This window comes from Emiliania huxleyi (assembly GCF_000372725.1).
Source record: "Emiliania huxleyi CCMP1516 chromosome Unknown EMIHUscaffold_143, whole genome shotgun sequence".
In the NCBI taxonomy this organism is placed as follows: Eukaryota; Haptophyta; order Isochrysidales; family Noelaerhabdaceae; genus Emiliania; species Emiliania huxleyi.
The window spans coordinates 61818-75637 of NW_005201165.1; the positions used below are offsets into that span (position 1 = coordinate 61818).

Genomic DNA, 13820 nt, shown 5'->3' on the forward strand with positions numbered 1-13820 from the left:
AGGGCGAAACGCCACTCGAAGCCTGCGGGCCGCCGCACCAGCGAGTAGCCAGTGTAGGCTGCCGTCGAGAGCAGTGCCCCGAAGCTAGCGCAGCGCATCAGGCCGAGCTTGCGCTGCAGCCAGTCGTAGGCGAGGGTGCGAAGGGTGAGCCTGGGCACATTTGCCGCCGCGTGAAGGCGGCTGCTCACAGGCGTGAGGTAAGCGAGCGGGCAGAGGGGCAGGCCCGAGGACAGAGGTCGCCATCATGACGAAACCAAAGTGGAGCGAGGTCCAGCCGAAGACCTGTTCATGCCAGGCGGTGTGAAGAGCCGCCTGGCCGGAGAGGCCGGCGGGAGAGGCCGGCGTGGTGGAGGCGTGGGCTCGCCTCCTTGAGCCACAAGGCTTGGCACGTCATCAGGCAGGAGGAGGCCGTGTTGGAGAGGAAGGAGCCCAGCCCAACCACCACCACCACACGCCAGCGCGTCGCCTCCGGCTGCTGCTCGGACGACGCGCGCCGCGCAAGCGCCGGCCTCGCCCCTTTCGGCGGGGCGGCGGCGCGAGGCGGCGAGGCGAGGCCGCCCGACTGCTCGGCCGGAGGCAGCTGGAAGAGGGCGACGAGCAGCGCGGCGAAGCCTGTTTATGGCAGCGAGCCGTCACCCAAGTCCGGAGCAGGGGCGGAGGGCGACGAGCAGCGGAGCGACACCGACGGCGGCGCCGACGTAGAAGGGCGCGCGCACCTGGTGTGCAGGGGCCCGCGGGTTGTGAAGGGACGCTGGTCACAGAGGGTTTCCGGCTGGAAGGACGCGAGGTACGTCGAGCTCGGAGAGGCCGGCGCCTGTTCACCGCGTGGCTGGTGTGAAGAGGCGCGGGACCGCCCCGCACACGCAGCTCTCGGAGAGGCGCGTGCCGACGCCAGGCCCAAACATGAAGCAGAGCGAGGCGATGACTCCGATCCACGACATGAGCTTGGGCCGCTCGGATGGCGCGGTGATGTCTGCGATGTACGCGTTGGCGGTGGCGGAGGTGCCGGAGAAGGCGCCGAGCAGGAAGCGCCAGCCGAGCAGCGCGCGGAAGGTTGGCGCCTGCGCAGAGCCCAGCATGCCCACGGCGGAGCCAGCGAGCGAGACGAGGAGGATGGGTCTGCGGCCGAGTCGATCGGAGGCGGCTCCCATCCAGAGCCCCGCCCCGATCTGAGCGACGGCGAAGGTGGAGAAGAGGAGGCCGAGGCTCGAGGCGTCGCCGCCGAGCGCCTCTACCAGAAAAGGCATTACCGGGACCGTGAGCGCCGAGCCGAGCATGTCAATGGCGACTGTCGTGTAGATGATCAGCAAAGCGCGGTCGCGCGGAGAGTAGAGCCGGCGCGGCGACGACGACGACTCGGCAGGCGGCAGCGCCGGCTCCGCAGGGGAGGAGGCGGTGAGGAGGCGTCTGCGGCCGTACCTCTCAGCCCGCTTGCGCGCGCCCTGCAGCGCGTTCGCCGCCGCTGCTGCGTCTCGCTCGGCGGCACTCAGGCAGCTGGTCTGCATTGGGTCGCGAATCGATGTTCGCTACCAGGGCCGTAGCGCTGCCTTCGTCTAGGGCTGGCGGAAGGTGTCGGCGAGGCTGTGATCCTGGCGGTAGGTGACGCCGTCGGCGAGGCTGTGGGGCTGGCGGAGGTGTCGGCGAGGCTGTGGGGCTGGCGGAGGTGTCGGCGAGGCTGTGGGGCTGGCGGTAGGTGTCGGCGAGGCTGTGGTCTGGCGGTAGTCGACAGCTGTGAAGTCAGAACCCCCGGCCGGATTTCATGTACTTTTAGCTTACTGGGAGAAAAGAGAAAAAGTTTGTGTTCTGTAGGCCCCTAAGGGCCCTAAGCGCGGCGTGAGAGCTCGGAAGCGAGCTTTGCACGGCGATCGAGGATGGCACGGTTCACCCCCTTCACCGAAGCGATGGAGATGAGAGATTGTTTGTTTGGAGATGCGTTCCGCGTGGTGTGACACAAATGAGAGGCGGGAGTGGGGAGGGTACGCGGTGCGGTCAACGCCCGAGCGTTGAGCCTTGCGCGCAAGGCGGTTGATCTTTGCAACTGGCGGCGAGAAGCCGCCGCCGAATGTCTCGTGGAGAAGCAGGCAGGTTGAACTTGTTTTCGTTTGGTGAAGATCCCATCATGGTAGTGGCCACGCTGTGACTTGACGTAGCCTTGGCCGGTGGTGTTTCTCAATGTATGTGGCTCTTACGTACATTCCCGGAGGAAGACTGCTGATTTTATCTCCCTGACAAAGAAGCTACAAGTAAACCCCATAGGCAGAGCTATCAACGGACGGGCGTTACGCGCCTTCGCCGAACACATATGTCAGGCGTTACTGGGCCAGCGTATCCGCCGCCGCTCCCGCCGTTGTTACCGCCGGTGATCGCACCCTCGCCGCCGTTTTTGCCACCCGTGTCACCACCGCCGTTCGCGCCACCGCCGCTGCCACCTCCGCCACTGACTCCGCCGCAGCCTCCTCGATCTCCACCGGGGCACCCGCCGCCGCTCTCACCCCCACCCCCACCATCGCCACCTATCACACCACCTCATCCGCCTCTGCTGCCGCCGCCACTGCAACCACCCCCGCCACCGCTGCAACCGTTGCCTCCGCATTCTCCGCCGCCGCTGCTCCCACCACCACTGCCGCCGCCGCCGCCGCTGCAGCCGCCGCCGCCGCTGCAGCCGCCACCGCCGTCGTGGCCGCCGCCACCGGCGAACCCGCCACCGCCGCCGTCCCTGCCTCCCCTGCCACCGGCAGCACCGCCGCCACCGCTGCCGCCATCGTCACCACCACCTCCTTCTCCACCTCCGCCATCCCCACCGCCCAGGCTTCCGCCGGAAGTGCCTCCTCCAGCGACTCCTCCTGCCCCTCCAGCATCCCCACCACCACCCTCGCAGCCCGCGCCTCCCGCCGTGCCTCCGCGGACGCCTCCGACAGCTCCCCCGCCACCAGTGTCTGTCCACCTATCGTTTGCAGCCACGGGCTCCGCGGATGCATTCAACGCCTCGACCCTCACCGCCATGGAGGCTAGCCTGGCGGAGGCCATCGGGGTTCCCGCGTCCATTATCCGCTTTTCTCTCGCGAGTCAGGCGAGAGAGGCAGTTCCAGTGGAGTTGAGCGCTCGCATTTTCCCCAGCGAGGGCTCAAACGCCACTCTCGGAGAAGCGCTGGTTGCGGCGACCACGCTCTTCGCCTCGCCGCACCTCGCGAGCTCGGTGCTCGGCGCAGAGGTGGCCGCCTTTCGTGGCGTCTCGCTGCTCTATCACAACCCCCCTCCATTGGCGCCGCCCCCTTTTTCGCCGCCAGAGAAGAGAGGGTGGAGCTGGAGGAGGCGACTGGCGCTGATACTGGGGCTGTGCATACCCCTTGGCCTACTCGGCCTCTGCCTCATCGCCGCCGTGGTCGGCGTGTGCGTGCGACGGCGCCGCGGCAGGCAAAAGCAGGCTGGCGTGGCACCGGCCCCCTCCAAATCTGAGGCTGGAGGGTCGCCATCGGCGGAGCCGGCACCGGCTCGGCTCTCTCTTGCCGATGCCGCCTGCGCTAGTCACGCGGCCGCTAGCGCCGGCGCTGCGCTGCGACTGCACGCAGCGATCGCAAAGCTCCCCGGAGGCGACGATGACACCAAGGAGACCAACACGGCCGACACCGCTGTCGAACCGCCGCCCGCAGCAGAGTCCAGGCCGCCAGCGCCCTTCTCCATTGCGAATGCTGCGGCGGCGCACTCGGCAGCCTCGAGCGCCGGTGCAGCGCTGGCAGCGCACGCGGCCATCTCAAGACTACCAGGCCCCGATGCGAGCGAGTCGGGCGGGGGCAAGCTCGAGCCGATTCAAAGTGCGCCCGCGTTCACGCTACCGCCGCTGCCGGCCGGGCTGCCGCGCGTGAATTCGAGCCAGTTTGAGATTTCGAGCGCGAGCGCCTCCGTGTCGCAAAAGAAGGAGCAAGCGCAGCTAGATTGAGCGTCTGCGGTGTTGGTTCTGAGGCTTGGGTATCCCTTAGCCATTGATACCTGTACGTCCATGAAAGAGTATAAAACGTGTACGTTTATAGTTGCAATTGATCACGAGAGATTTATCTATCTAAATCCGCGGGGTACATTTCTTGTTTAGGGGGTAAGGCCGAGGCAGAAAAGGTTTCCTTTTTTCTCCGTTTTCTTCACACGATTTTTCCTGTGAAGAGAAGCGTAGAGAAACGGACCTTTCAAACTCGGTGTCGAAACACCAGCCCGACGCGCACGACAGTTCCACTTCAAAATCTTTTTCATGTTCACTTAGAGAATGAATACATGTACATTGCAACTTAGAGCCGTCGTTTTGTGCACGGACCGCATCGATCCCGTCGTCAAAGCTCAACGCAATGGCCGAGGCAGCGACAGCGTCCGGTCTGCCCCCGCCCGCCACCTGCACGGCGCTGGCTTCCCTGCGCGTGACCACTTGCGGCGAGCAGGGATGCACCCCGCAAGCGGTGAATGCCCGTCCCGGAGACAATCTGTCGTTTGCAGTCTGCGTCGAGAACCACTCTCACCGCGGGAGCTCTGTTGACTATGTGCCCGCTACACTGATGGAGGGTGCGCTGGTCAGCGTGCGCTTAGCGTGCTCCGACTTCTCCGCGCATGCGTCTGGCTGGACCTGCGCCGCCGGGTGGGATGGCCTTGTGGAGGCTGTGAGCTTTTTGCCCAGTCAGGAGCTCTACGTCGGAAGCTTCGAGATGGGGGAGTGCCACCGACTCTTCTCCGATCCGAGCTGGATCAGGTGCGTCTACGAACCCGCCTCGTGCAAACCTATTCGCCCTTGCGCACAACTTCGGCTGAGTCGGTCGGTTGAGCTCACTCCTGCAGGCCGCGGGGCCACGGTGGCTGCAAGTGGGCAGAGCAACGGCGGAGAAGTATGCCTTGGCACCCTTACAGTCCGGCTGCAAGATCAACCGTCTGCGCTACTAGACGGGATCTCAACCACAGGAGCGCCGATCAAGGTGGCGGTCGTCGCCGACGCTGCACCCGGCTCGATCGCCGTCGACCGTTGCACTGCTAGCGGCTTGCAGCAGCGGATTGGGGCGGAAGGGCACTCAGAGTACTACATCAGCGGACCACCGCCACCGCCGTTGCCATTGCAGCTACCACCACCCTTGTGGCCACCGCCCTCTGCAGCCCGAGGATGTCCGCCCACGTGCGGAGGCTTGTCATGTGATCAGTACCCTTCGACACGACCGCCACCGTCCGGCGGCAAGGCATACGCTCTGAGGCCGTAGAATAGCGACGGCTGCATCTAGCTCTTTGCGCGGGTCAAGCAAGTGTACCTGCCTGGCCTCCCCTTGATGGTCCTATAGGCGGGCTTCTCCACAGGCAGGAGTCGATCTTGGAGGAGGGGCAGGCGTGCTGTACCGACCCGTCGTGGCTTCGCATCTACCTCTTGCCAGCGGCTCTCCTCGGCACCAGAGCACTCCATCTGAGCGCCAGAGCCTGTCCTGCTCCTGGCGCGGGTCCCTACGCACGCCCTTACAATCATACGCATAAAAAACCCCAAGAGAGTAGTAGGAAGGCGGGAGAATCCAAAAAAGCCGCGCAAAAAGCCACAAAAACCCAGAAGGACTCAATCAATCGATTGTACTGACTGCGGTGGTGTGAGTGAATGCACCATGAGCAAAAACCTGACGAGGCCTGTAAGTACATTACGAGAGTTTCTCTCTCTCTCCCAGTAAGCTAAAAGTACGTACATTAAAAAATGGGACAAACTAAAAGCCAGCTGCTAAAAGCCGCGGCAAGACACACAAAGACATACAAAATGGGCCACTACTGCATGGGGGTTAGCGGATTTGCCTCGTCCCCCTTCCAGTTGGTCCCCTTCTTAAAGTGGCTGGGACTGGCTTGCCGACTTGGCCGCGTGCTCTAACTACACGCTGCGACATGCCTAGCCCCTTGCCGGCTTCGTTGCCTCTGGCCAACACCACCCTGCTGCAGCAGCGGCCCACGAAGCGGCGGCGACGTCAGTCTTACAATACAGAGTTTAAGATCAAGCTTGTCAAGCTGGCACTCTCGCGGCCGAGCGGACAACGAATCAAGCCCACCTGTCGCGAGTTCCCCGAGGTTGAGCCGGCGCGACGCACCTGCCAAATTGCCCCACCAAGCTCCGCCCCTCCTGAAACCCATTTTTCGCCATAGGTCCAGTTGAGGAAATGGATAAGAGCGTTCGAGGCGTCGGTGCTGGCGTCCCCCTTGGTGGGTAGCGCCCAAGCGCCCGCGACCACCGAGCCGGACGTGCAGGATTCGGATCCCAGCTTGGCAGTGGCTAGCGCCCAAGCGCCCGCGACCACCGAGCCGGACGTGCAGGATTCGGATCCCAGCTTGGCAGTGGCTGTGCCGGTGCTGGCACTCCCGCTCGCTGTGCCCTGTGGCATCATTATGCAGGGCAGCTACGCCTTCGCTGCCGCCTCGCCGGCGGCTGCCTCGCCGCCCATGCTACCCGCATTGACCGTCCCTCCAACTGTGCGCGGGACCGCCATCTCTCGGGAGCGGCCTGTCGTCGCGGCGGCTTCGCCAGTGGCCGCTGTAGCAGTGCTGGCAGCGCCTCCGGTTCCGGTGATGCTGCTGGAGGCGCCGGCGCCGGTGCCGATCTGCCAAGTCGCGCCATTCCCTCCCGCGGCCGCGAGCATGCCAGCACGCCCACGTGGGACGCAGGCCGAGGCAGAAGCTGCTGAGGACTTGCTACTGCTGAGTCGGTGAGGGGGCTCAGGCCTCAGAGGGCTCAGCAGGGTGCTAGCTAGCAGGTAGCAGGATTGCGAGATAGGTGCGAGGGGAAGGAGGAGAGAGGGAAGCGCGGAAGAGTCGAGGAAGTCATCGACCGTCGTGGTCGGGACGGGTTCTCCAGCGCACCAGTCCCTTGGGTAGAGTGCCGCCCGTTCTGGCCTCTTGTCTTACCTATATAGCGAGAGAGCCAGGGAGAGCAAACACGATAGACAATCCAGACAGGACTCAGGAGGGAGGTGAGCTGGACGAGGAGGAGCGATCTCAGCGCTGTGATCACATGCGAGTCAAGCAACAAGAGAGTCGGGGAGTCACAGTGTCAGTGAGCATGTGAGCTCATTTGGGAGGTGTATTGTTTCCAATGGCGGGCAGATGGCGGGGGGGACACGACGGGGCGCTACTCACAGGTTTTTAGCACACTGAATATCTGAAAAAAGTGTATACGCGCGCATTTAATGTGGTGGCGCGCGTCATACTGAGAAGTCCTCCGTCTCGGCCAAACCCTGCTGCTGCTGCGGCTCCTCGAGCCCGATGAATTCCCGGCTCACCAAGCCGACTCGCACCTACAGCCGAGAAGCAGCTCGGACACGCCGCCGAGGGATCACCGAGGTCCGCCCGGCCGGCGACTCGCGGCTAGCTCACCCTCCGGCTCGCGCTCAGCTTGACGCGGATCGACTTCCACCGCGACCTGTTCACAGCAGTGCGGTGTGAATAGAGACGCGATTCACAGCGTGAGGCGGGCCGATGTCCATCGCGACCGCGGCCGCACGCGCGGCCGGAGCTGCACGCCCGCCGCCGCCAGCGCCTCGTCGCCGGCAGAGAGGGAGGCGCCGGGCGGTGCGCTCGCACTCGTCAGTCTGCTCGCCCACGAGGCCGTCGTGCGGCCAGAGGTGGACCCGCCCGACCAGCTCGACTCCGCAATCCCGCCCCACGAGGCGGCGGGCGGGCGGGAGGCGGCGGGCGAGGCGAGTGGAGGCATGGAGGAGCGGCTCGGCAGCAGCGACGGGCGGGAGGCCGTCTGCGTGAGCGCCTTGGCCTGGCATGGGGCGAGGGCGAGAGATGGGCGAGAGATGGGCGAGACGCAGCCGAGGTATAGGCGAGAGACGGGGGAGAGACGGGAGGGGTGTGAGGTTGGCCGACCTTTCGCGGGGCGAGGGCACGCAGCGCGCGCAGCTTGAGCGGGACGGAGAGGAATACGTTGTTCGACAGGTGCGACGAGCGGCTCCCCGCGCCCGACTGCACCGCGTCGGCGACGAAGGAGAGGCCCGCCCCCACGGTCAGGGAGCAGCTCAGCTGCCCCGTGCCGCGCGTCGTCCCCTTCCACACCAGCGGCTGAGAGACCTCCAGCCGCCCGCCCACACCCTCGCCGCCCGTGCTGCAGCGGCCCCACGCTCCCCTCGCGGAGCTGCGCGGCCACGAGTGCGACTGCGCGCCGATGCTGCCGCCAGGCGCCTCCGCGAGCGCCCCGCCGCTGCCGCTGCTGTCGCCCCCGCCCCCCTCACCACGCCTCGGCCCTTCTCCGGAGGCTTCGCCGCTGCTGCGGCCGGCGGCGCCCCCCCCCGCGCGGAGCAACCGCTCGACGGGCTCCGAGAGAGGGACCATTGCCGTGCCTGTGAACGGGCGGGGGGTGAGGCGACCCTCCCCCCCTCGCTCGGGTGAGCAGCACCGCCGGTCAGCGCCGAGCGGGTCGTCCTTCGAGCCGATGTCGCGGTCGAAGACAGCCAGGATGAGCGTGACATGCCGCAAGTCTGCGAGCGAGCACGAGAAGCGCAGCAGAGGCAGCTCCGCCTCGCACCAGCTGCACGTATCGTCGGCGCCCTCGCCCCCGAAGCCAGCCGACGGGCCGCGCACCGAGCCGCCCATCACGGCGCGCCACGCCCTCGCCTCGCCGGTCACGGCGGTCCCTAGTGGAGTGAGTCGAGGAGTTGGGCTCTCGCGCCCCTTGCTGACCTCCCTCGCCCGCCCCGGGTGCGCCCGTCGCGAGGACACCCTTCTTGACCGAGGAGGTCGGGACCGGCCCGCCGAGCAGGCCGGGCGGGTTGGTGAAGAAGGCGATGTACCTGCGAGCCACACGTCCACGAGGCGTCCAGGGCGTGCCCCGCCGCAAGGGTGTGGGGCGGGGGAGTGGGACGCACGGGTCGCTGCGGCCGCTCAGGTCGGCGGGGATGATGCCTTGCAGGGAGAGGGAGCCGAGCCGGGCGCACGTGGTTGCGGTCGCCTAGTGTAGCGGTGACCGCGGAGGGGTCGCAGAGGGGACAGAGAGGAAGACATCGCAACGCGCCTCGTGCTGCGCCTCGTGCTGCGCGCGGCTCGAGCCGGCGGCGCCTAAATGAGTCGCCGGTCACCGTGAAGCGCTCCCCTCCCCGCGCCGCGACTCTGGGGCCGGCGGCGCCGTGCAGCCGCGCCGAAGCGGCCACCTCGAAAGTGGCGAAGACGGGCTTGTGGTCCGAGGTGGAGACGCCTGCTCGCAGCAGCGGCACTGGCGAGGCTTCGCAGCGGGTGCGAGCGTGCGGGCGGGGGGCAGGGCGCCCGGCACGGCGGCGAGGCTGGTCTGCGTTACGGCAGAGGAGCCTCGTCCCGGCATTGATCGCCAGAGGATGCGGTCGCAATACGAGGGGATGCGCTGCTGCTTGTAGTGCGCGCCGCGCTGGCGCAGCACCTTGAAGGTCGGAGGGAAGGAGTACTGCCCCTCGGAGAAGCGAGCGAGCACGTCGCCCGCTCGCTGCGAGTGGCGAAGCTGGTCGGCCTCCCACAGCGCCTGTTCACGGCGGCGGGTGTGAAGAGAGGCGCCGCGAGGGGAGAGGGGGCCGGCCCGCCGACGTCGCAGCTGCCTCCCAATCCTCCTCCTCCACCAAGTCTCGCACGGCGGCGTGGTGGGCCTCGTGCTCCTTGAGCGCCTCGGCCGGCAAGCCGGCCGCCTGCTGGCCACCAGTTCAACTCATGACTTGGCCACTCAATTTTAACCAATGACACTGGCAGGCCGGCCGCCTGCTGGCCAAGCTTGAGGTCGACCTGTTCACGACAGGGTGTGTGAAGACACGCCGCCCGCACGAGTCTGCTCGCCGAGCGTCCGGCCGAGACCCTGTAGTTGAGGTCTCCGAACCAGAAGCAGTGGTCGAACTGCGACGCGACGTCGAGCCGCCCACGCGCGGCGCGCCTCTGCTCGCCGATGGCGCCGGCCTAGCGAGCGGAATCAGCGGTGCGTCGAGCGTGGGACCAGGCCGGCCTCTGCTCGCCGCCCGCCGTCTCGAGGTGTGCAGACCGCGCACGTCCCTCGGCATCTCGACTCGAGCATCGCCATCTCGATGTCTCCGGCTTGATAGTCTGGCAAGACCGTGGCTGCATCTCGGCTGCGTCTCGGCTGCATCTCGGCTGCGTCTCGGCTTCGTCTCGGCTGCATCTCGGCTGCATCTCGGCTGCATCTTGCCGTCTCGGAGAGGATCTCCTTGCACATCTCGTTCCGCTCGCGGTTCTTGTGGTCGTGCGCCGCGAGGTGGCACGAGACGAAGGCGAGCGAGGTGGTGCCGAGGTGGAAGGAGATGGCCAGTCCGCCCTTGTTGCCGACCACGCCTCCCAGGCCGGTGGCAGAGACGGCGGAGCGGACGGAGTGGGCCGAGGTGCGGAGCGCGGCGCGCACGAAGACGGCGAGGTGCCTACTCCACCAGCGATGCGTCACGCGCGGAACCGGTCCAGCGGGGCGCGCACCGACGGAGCGAGCTGCATCTGGCGCAGCGACGCGTGCTTGAGCACCACCCACTGCCTCCCTCCTCCTCCTCCTCCCGCCAGCCGCGCGAGGATCATCTTCTCCCACACGCGGTGCGGGCCGCCGCCGCGGATCGACTGCACCGCCGCGTCCGCCGCGTCCGCCGCCGAGTTCCGCGCCGGCCCAGCAGAGAGCGACGCCTCCTCCGCCGTCTCATCCTCGCCGTCGCTCTCGCGCCCGTTGAGCGAGATGTGGGGAGCGGCCGCGCTCGCGCCTTTCGCCTTGTCCTTGGTCGAGAACTTGTTCTCCTGCGTGCCCACCGCCAGCACATCCAACCCGTCGCCGCCCTCGGCGAGCCAGAGCGAGAGCTGCGCCGCGTCCGGAGGAGCGTTGCCAACGTTCCAAGTGAAGACGCCGAGGCGGATAGGAGGTTCCGGCTCGTCGTCGAGATCGGAGGACTGGTGCCCTCCAAAGAAGCGGCTCGTGCTGCGCGGCGAGGCGAGACGGGCGAACGCCCCGGTGAAGACCGTGCTCAGTGACCGCGCCGAGGAGCCGGGAGTGGTCGGAGTGGTCCCGAGCGTGGCGCTGCTGCTGCTGCTGCCCTCGATCGCAGAGAAGGACGGCTCGTCCGGCCGCAGCGATGAAGGCCGTGGGCCTCGCGGCCGCACAGCCTCTCCATGGTCGGCCATTGTGGGCTTTGTCGCCGGCGCGCGCTGCAAGGAGACAGAGAGCGCCGAAACGAAAGAAGAATTCCTCGGAGGTCACAGCACACTGGCACGACAAGGGCGCGGACTGGCGCGGAGTGGCACACACACTCGAAAGAAGAACGTTCGTGTAATCCGCCCTGGTAAGTGCTCGAAACGAGAGTGGACCTGAGCGACATGACTTGGCGGCAAATGGTCGGAGTGGGAGTCAGAATGTGGACCTTGCGGAGGAGAGCTCGATCGATCGATAAACTCTTGGGACTTGGGTCTACTTTCATGAGCGGCGACATTGTAACACCGTCACAAAAGTGATGCACGTATTGGGAGCGCGACTGTACCTAGATACTCGTAGCTAGGGAAAGAAGCCCTCTCAGACAACCTCCAAATGCGCTGCGGCTGCCCATCGCATGCCGATGTTTCGCCCCCACTCATCGCCCGTTTGTCGATGCCTGCCCCCGATCCTCCTTGGCCCAGAGCTCGCGCTCGAGCTCCGCCTATGCCTCAATCGTGTAACGCTTGTGGCATCGTGTCACGCTTCCATCTCGCGGGCGCGCGGTTGGGATCGCCTGCCGCTTCTTTCCCTCGGGGTCTGAGAAGTTGGAAGGGTTGTAGATGCAGTTGAAGACGCAGCCCGTCTTCTTTGCGATCTCCATCTCTTTGAAGCCCGACCAGTCGGGCGGACAGATCATCGGGCAATCAGCAAACCTGAAGTGAGGTGAGGTCTGGACTCACGAAAGGGCGAACGGCTGGCAGTTGCTCCCATCCCACGTCCGCAAGCGCCCTCAGGCATCCCTTGGGCGATGGCGCGTCGTACCTCCCACGCTGCAGCGCCGGCTCCATCACGCGGTGGTAGAGGCGGCCGTACTCGCCCCTGTCGTTGCGATTCTGTCGCCGGCACCGCTCTTCCTTGGCGTCGGCAGCAGCGGCGACAAATACTCCATGCGCGCGGTGCAAGTCGCGGCCGGTGAACGGCTCCACCTGTTACAGCTAAGCGGTGATCGAACGCTCCTCACAGCATCAGTCGCGGCGGGGAATTGCTCCGCCTGCAACCACACGTCCGCCGCCGGGGCAGCGGCTACGGTGGCGGCCGACCGCTTCTTCCCGCTGTGTGGCTTTGCCGCCTTCGAGCGAGGAGGCTGCCGCTCCAAGAGAGACCTTCCCTGCTTGCGCCTCCGGCTGACCGGTGTCGGTGCAAGCGTCGCCGGCAGCGACCGCAAGACACGGTTGGTCGCGTTGATGAGCTGCTCCTGTTCACACAAGGGTGCGTGAACACAGCCGCTCCGAGGCTGGCGCGGCTGCTGGAGTGGCTGCTCCTCCGCAATGGCCGTGTAGAAGGAGAAACTTCCCAGCACCCCGTGCCCTCTCACGTCGGCCATCCGGCAAGGCCAGTCCGCGCCGATGCACTGCATCGCGGCGCGCATCTCGCAGTAGGACACCTTGCCCTCGCGCAAGCCGCGCACCTTCAGCAGACAAGACACGCTCGCCGCGATCGTGCCCGGTTCGGTCGGACGCCTCAGACAATCGCACTCAGTCTTGGATGATCTAAGACAATCTCGGATAACATCTTGCCTGGTCGTCCAGCAGCCGGACGCTGTAGCGGGTGGCGGGCAGCAGGCAGCCCCAGCGGCCATCGGCGGCGATGGGGTGGTTGGCCTCGTCCTTGTGCGCCCAGTCGGCGGGAGGCTCACCTGCAAGTGCATGAGTTGCATCAGTCATCAGTAGGGTTCCCTCTGGCTCGACGGAGGGCTGACGGCGATGAGAGCGTGGCGGTGTGTGCAGAGGCTGTTTCGGAGTGGCAAGATGGTCTGCAAACGGCTACGGCAGCCTCGCCGAGCCCCTCGCACAGCAAGTCGTGATGCGGCGAGTAGAGCGAGAGGGTGGAGGGCAGCTGGCCAGTCCAGCCGATATCGTGCTGAAGGATCCACACCTGCTGCACGCCATGCTCGAGCAGCTTGCGCCGGTGCGTGACGTACCATAGGATACCTGGCGGGATCACACTGGCTATAAGTCGAGTGGCTCTACGGATAGTTGCGGCAGGTGTGACTGCGAGAAGAACACCTGGCAAGTCGCATAGGTTGGCCAGCCAGACGGGCTGCCGCGTGTCGGACCATCGGATCTCGTGCGCCTTCGCCAGCACCCCAGGGAAGAGGCGTTCGAGCAATGCCTCGCTCACGACCGAGACGCTCGAGTTGCCGACCGCCCTCGCGAGCATTACCGCTGCTTTGGCGTCCTCCCGCTCGGCATACCCGGGGTAGTAACGGCAGAGACTCGAGAGCCGCTCCGGGAAGTGGCATGTCCGGCTGACCTGTGCCACGCGGTAAAAGTGCGGAGTCTGCGAGAACTGCGCCCTTGCGCGCGCCAGCCGCACGGCGAGGCTGGGCGTGACCGCCATTGACGCTACGGTGTGAACCTGTTCACAGATCGACGTGTGAAGAGGCGATGGAGAAGCATGAGGGGGCGATCGATGCGGCGATGTGCACCATCGCAAAGATTGCCGGCCGCTGGGACTGCTCCTCGACCCGCTGCCGCGCTGCCTCGACCGCCGCGTCGGGCGCGCAAGTGGAGATCCCGCGGTCGGTGCGACTGACGTCTTGCGGACCGACTAGGCCGTAGTCGGTGTGGCCGACGCAGGCGCGGTCGGAGAGGGTCCACATCGTGCACTCGGCTTTGAGCTGCGCCAGCTGCACGCGGCCGCC

General features: G+C 66.3%; 4 protein-coding genes across 4 annotated transcripts in view; 1 reads left to right on the forward strand and 3 right to left on the reverse strand.

The window, feature by feature from the left end:
• EMIHUDRAFT_227941 (hypothetical protein) overlaps positions 1–1505 on the reverse strand; it is a gene marked incomplete at both ends in the record, with an annotated part of 2410 nt that extends 905 nt beyond the window's left edge. Inside the window, 4 exons of the mRNA XM_005787306.1 lie at positions 39–150; positions 378–612; positions 683–716; positions 852–1505. Of these exons, the coding sequence (XP_005787363.1) occupies positions 39–150; positions 378–612; positions 683–716; positions 852–1505 (1035 nt within the window). The remainder of the gene's footprint in view (positions 1–38; positions 151–377; positions 613–682; positions 717–851) is intronic.
• Positions 1506–5698: 4193 nt separating this feature from the next.
• Positions 5699–6696, forward strand: EMIHUDRAFT_227946 (hypothetical protein; the record flags this gene model as incomplete). The annotated part of the gene is made up of 4 exons (XM_005787307.1): positions 5699–5812; positions 5965–6060; positions 6136–6579; positions 6652–6696. 4 exons carry the CDS (start codon positions 5699–5701, stop codon positions 6694–6696), a joined length of 699 nt encoding a protein of 232 aa, XP_005787364.1.
• A 426-nt stretch (positions 6697–7122) lies between these two features.
• EMIHUDRAFT_363193 (hypothetical protein) lies at positions 7123–8058 on the reverse strand. Its single transcript, XM_005787308.1, has 2 exons — positions 7360–8058; positions 7123–7280 (listed from the first exon to the last, which is right to left on the reverse strand). The coding sequence occupies exon 1, from the start codon at positions 7694–7696 to the stop codon at positions 7442–7444; it is 255 nt and encodes an 84-aa protein (XP_005787365.1). The 5' UTR covers positions 7697–8058; the 3' UTR covers positions 7123–7280; positions 7360–7441.
• Positions 8059–9701: 1643 nt separating this feature from the next.
• On the reverse strand, positions 9702–11134 carry EMIHUDRAFT_363195 (hypothetical protein). Its single transcript, XM_005787309.1, has 4 exons — positions 10438–11134; positions 9795–10369; positions 9741–9745; positions 9702–9720 (listed from the first exon to the last, which is right to left on the reverse strand). The coding sequence occupies exons 1-2, from the start codon at positions 11107–11109 to the stop codon at positions 9911–9913; spliced, it is 1131 nt and encodes a 376-aa protein (XP_005787366.1). The 5' UTR covers positions 11110–11134; the 3' UTR covers positions 9702–9720; positions 9741–9745; positions 9795–9910.
• Between the last annotated feature and the right edge of the window lie 2686 nt (positions 11135–13820).

Coding starts and splice junctions, on each gene's coding strand:
- EMIHUDRAFT_363193 (XM_005787308.1), bottom strand. CDS start 7,696: ATGCCTCCACTCGCCTCGCCCGCCGCCTCCCGCCCGCCCGCCGCCTCG.
- EMIHUDRAFT_363195 (XM_005787309.1), bottom strand. CDS start 11,109: ATGGCCGACCATGGAGAGGCTGTGCGGCCGCGAGGCCCACGGCCTTCA. Junction 10,370..10,437: donor ACGCGTCGCTGCGCCAGATG/CAGCTCGCTCCG, acceptor TGGTGGAGTAGG/CACCTCGCCGTCTTCGTGCG.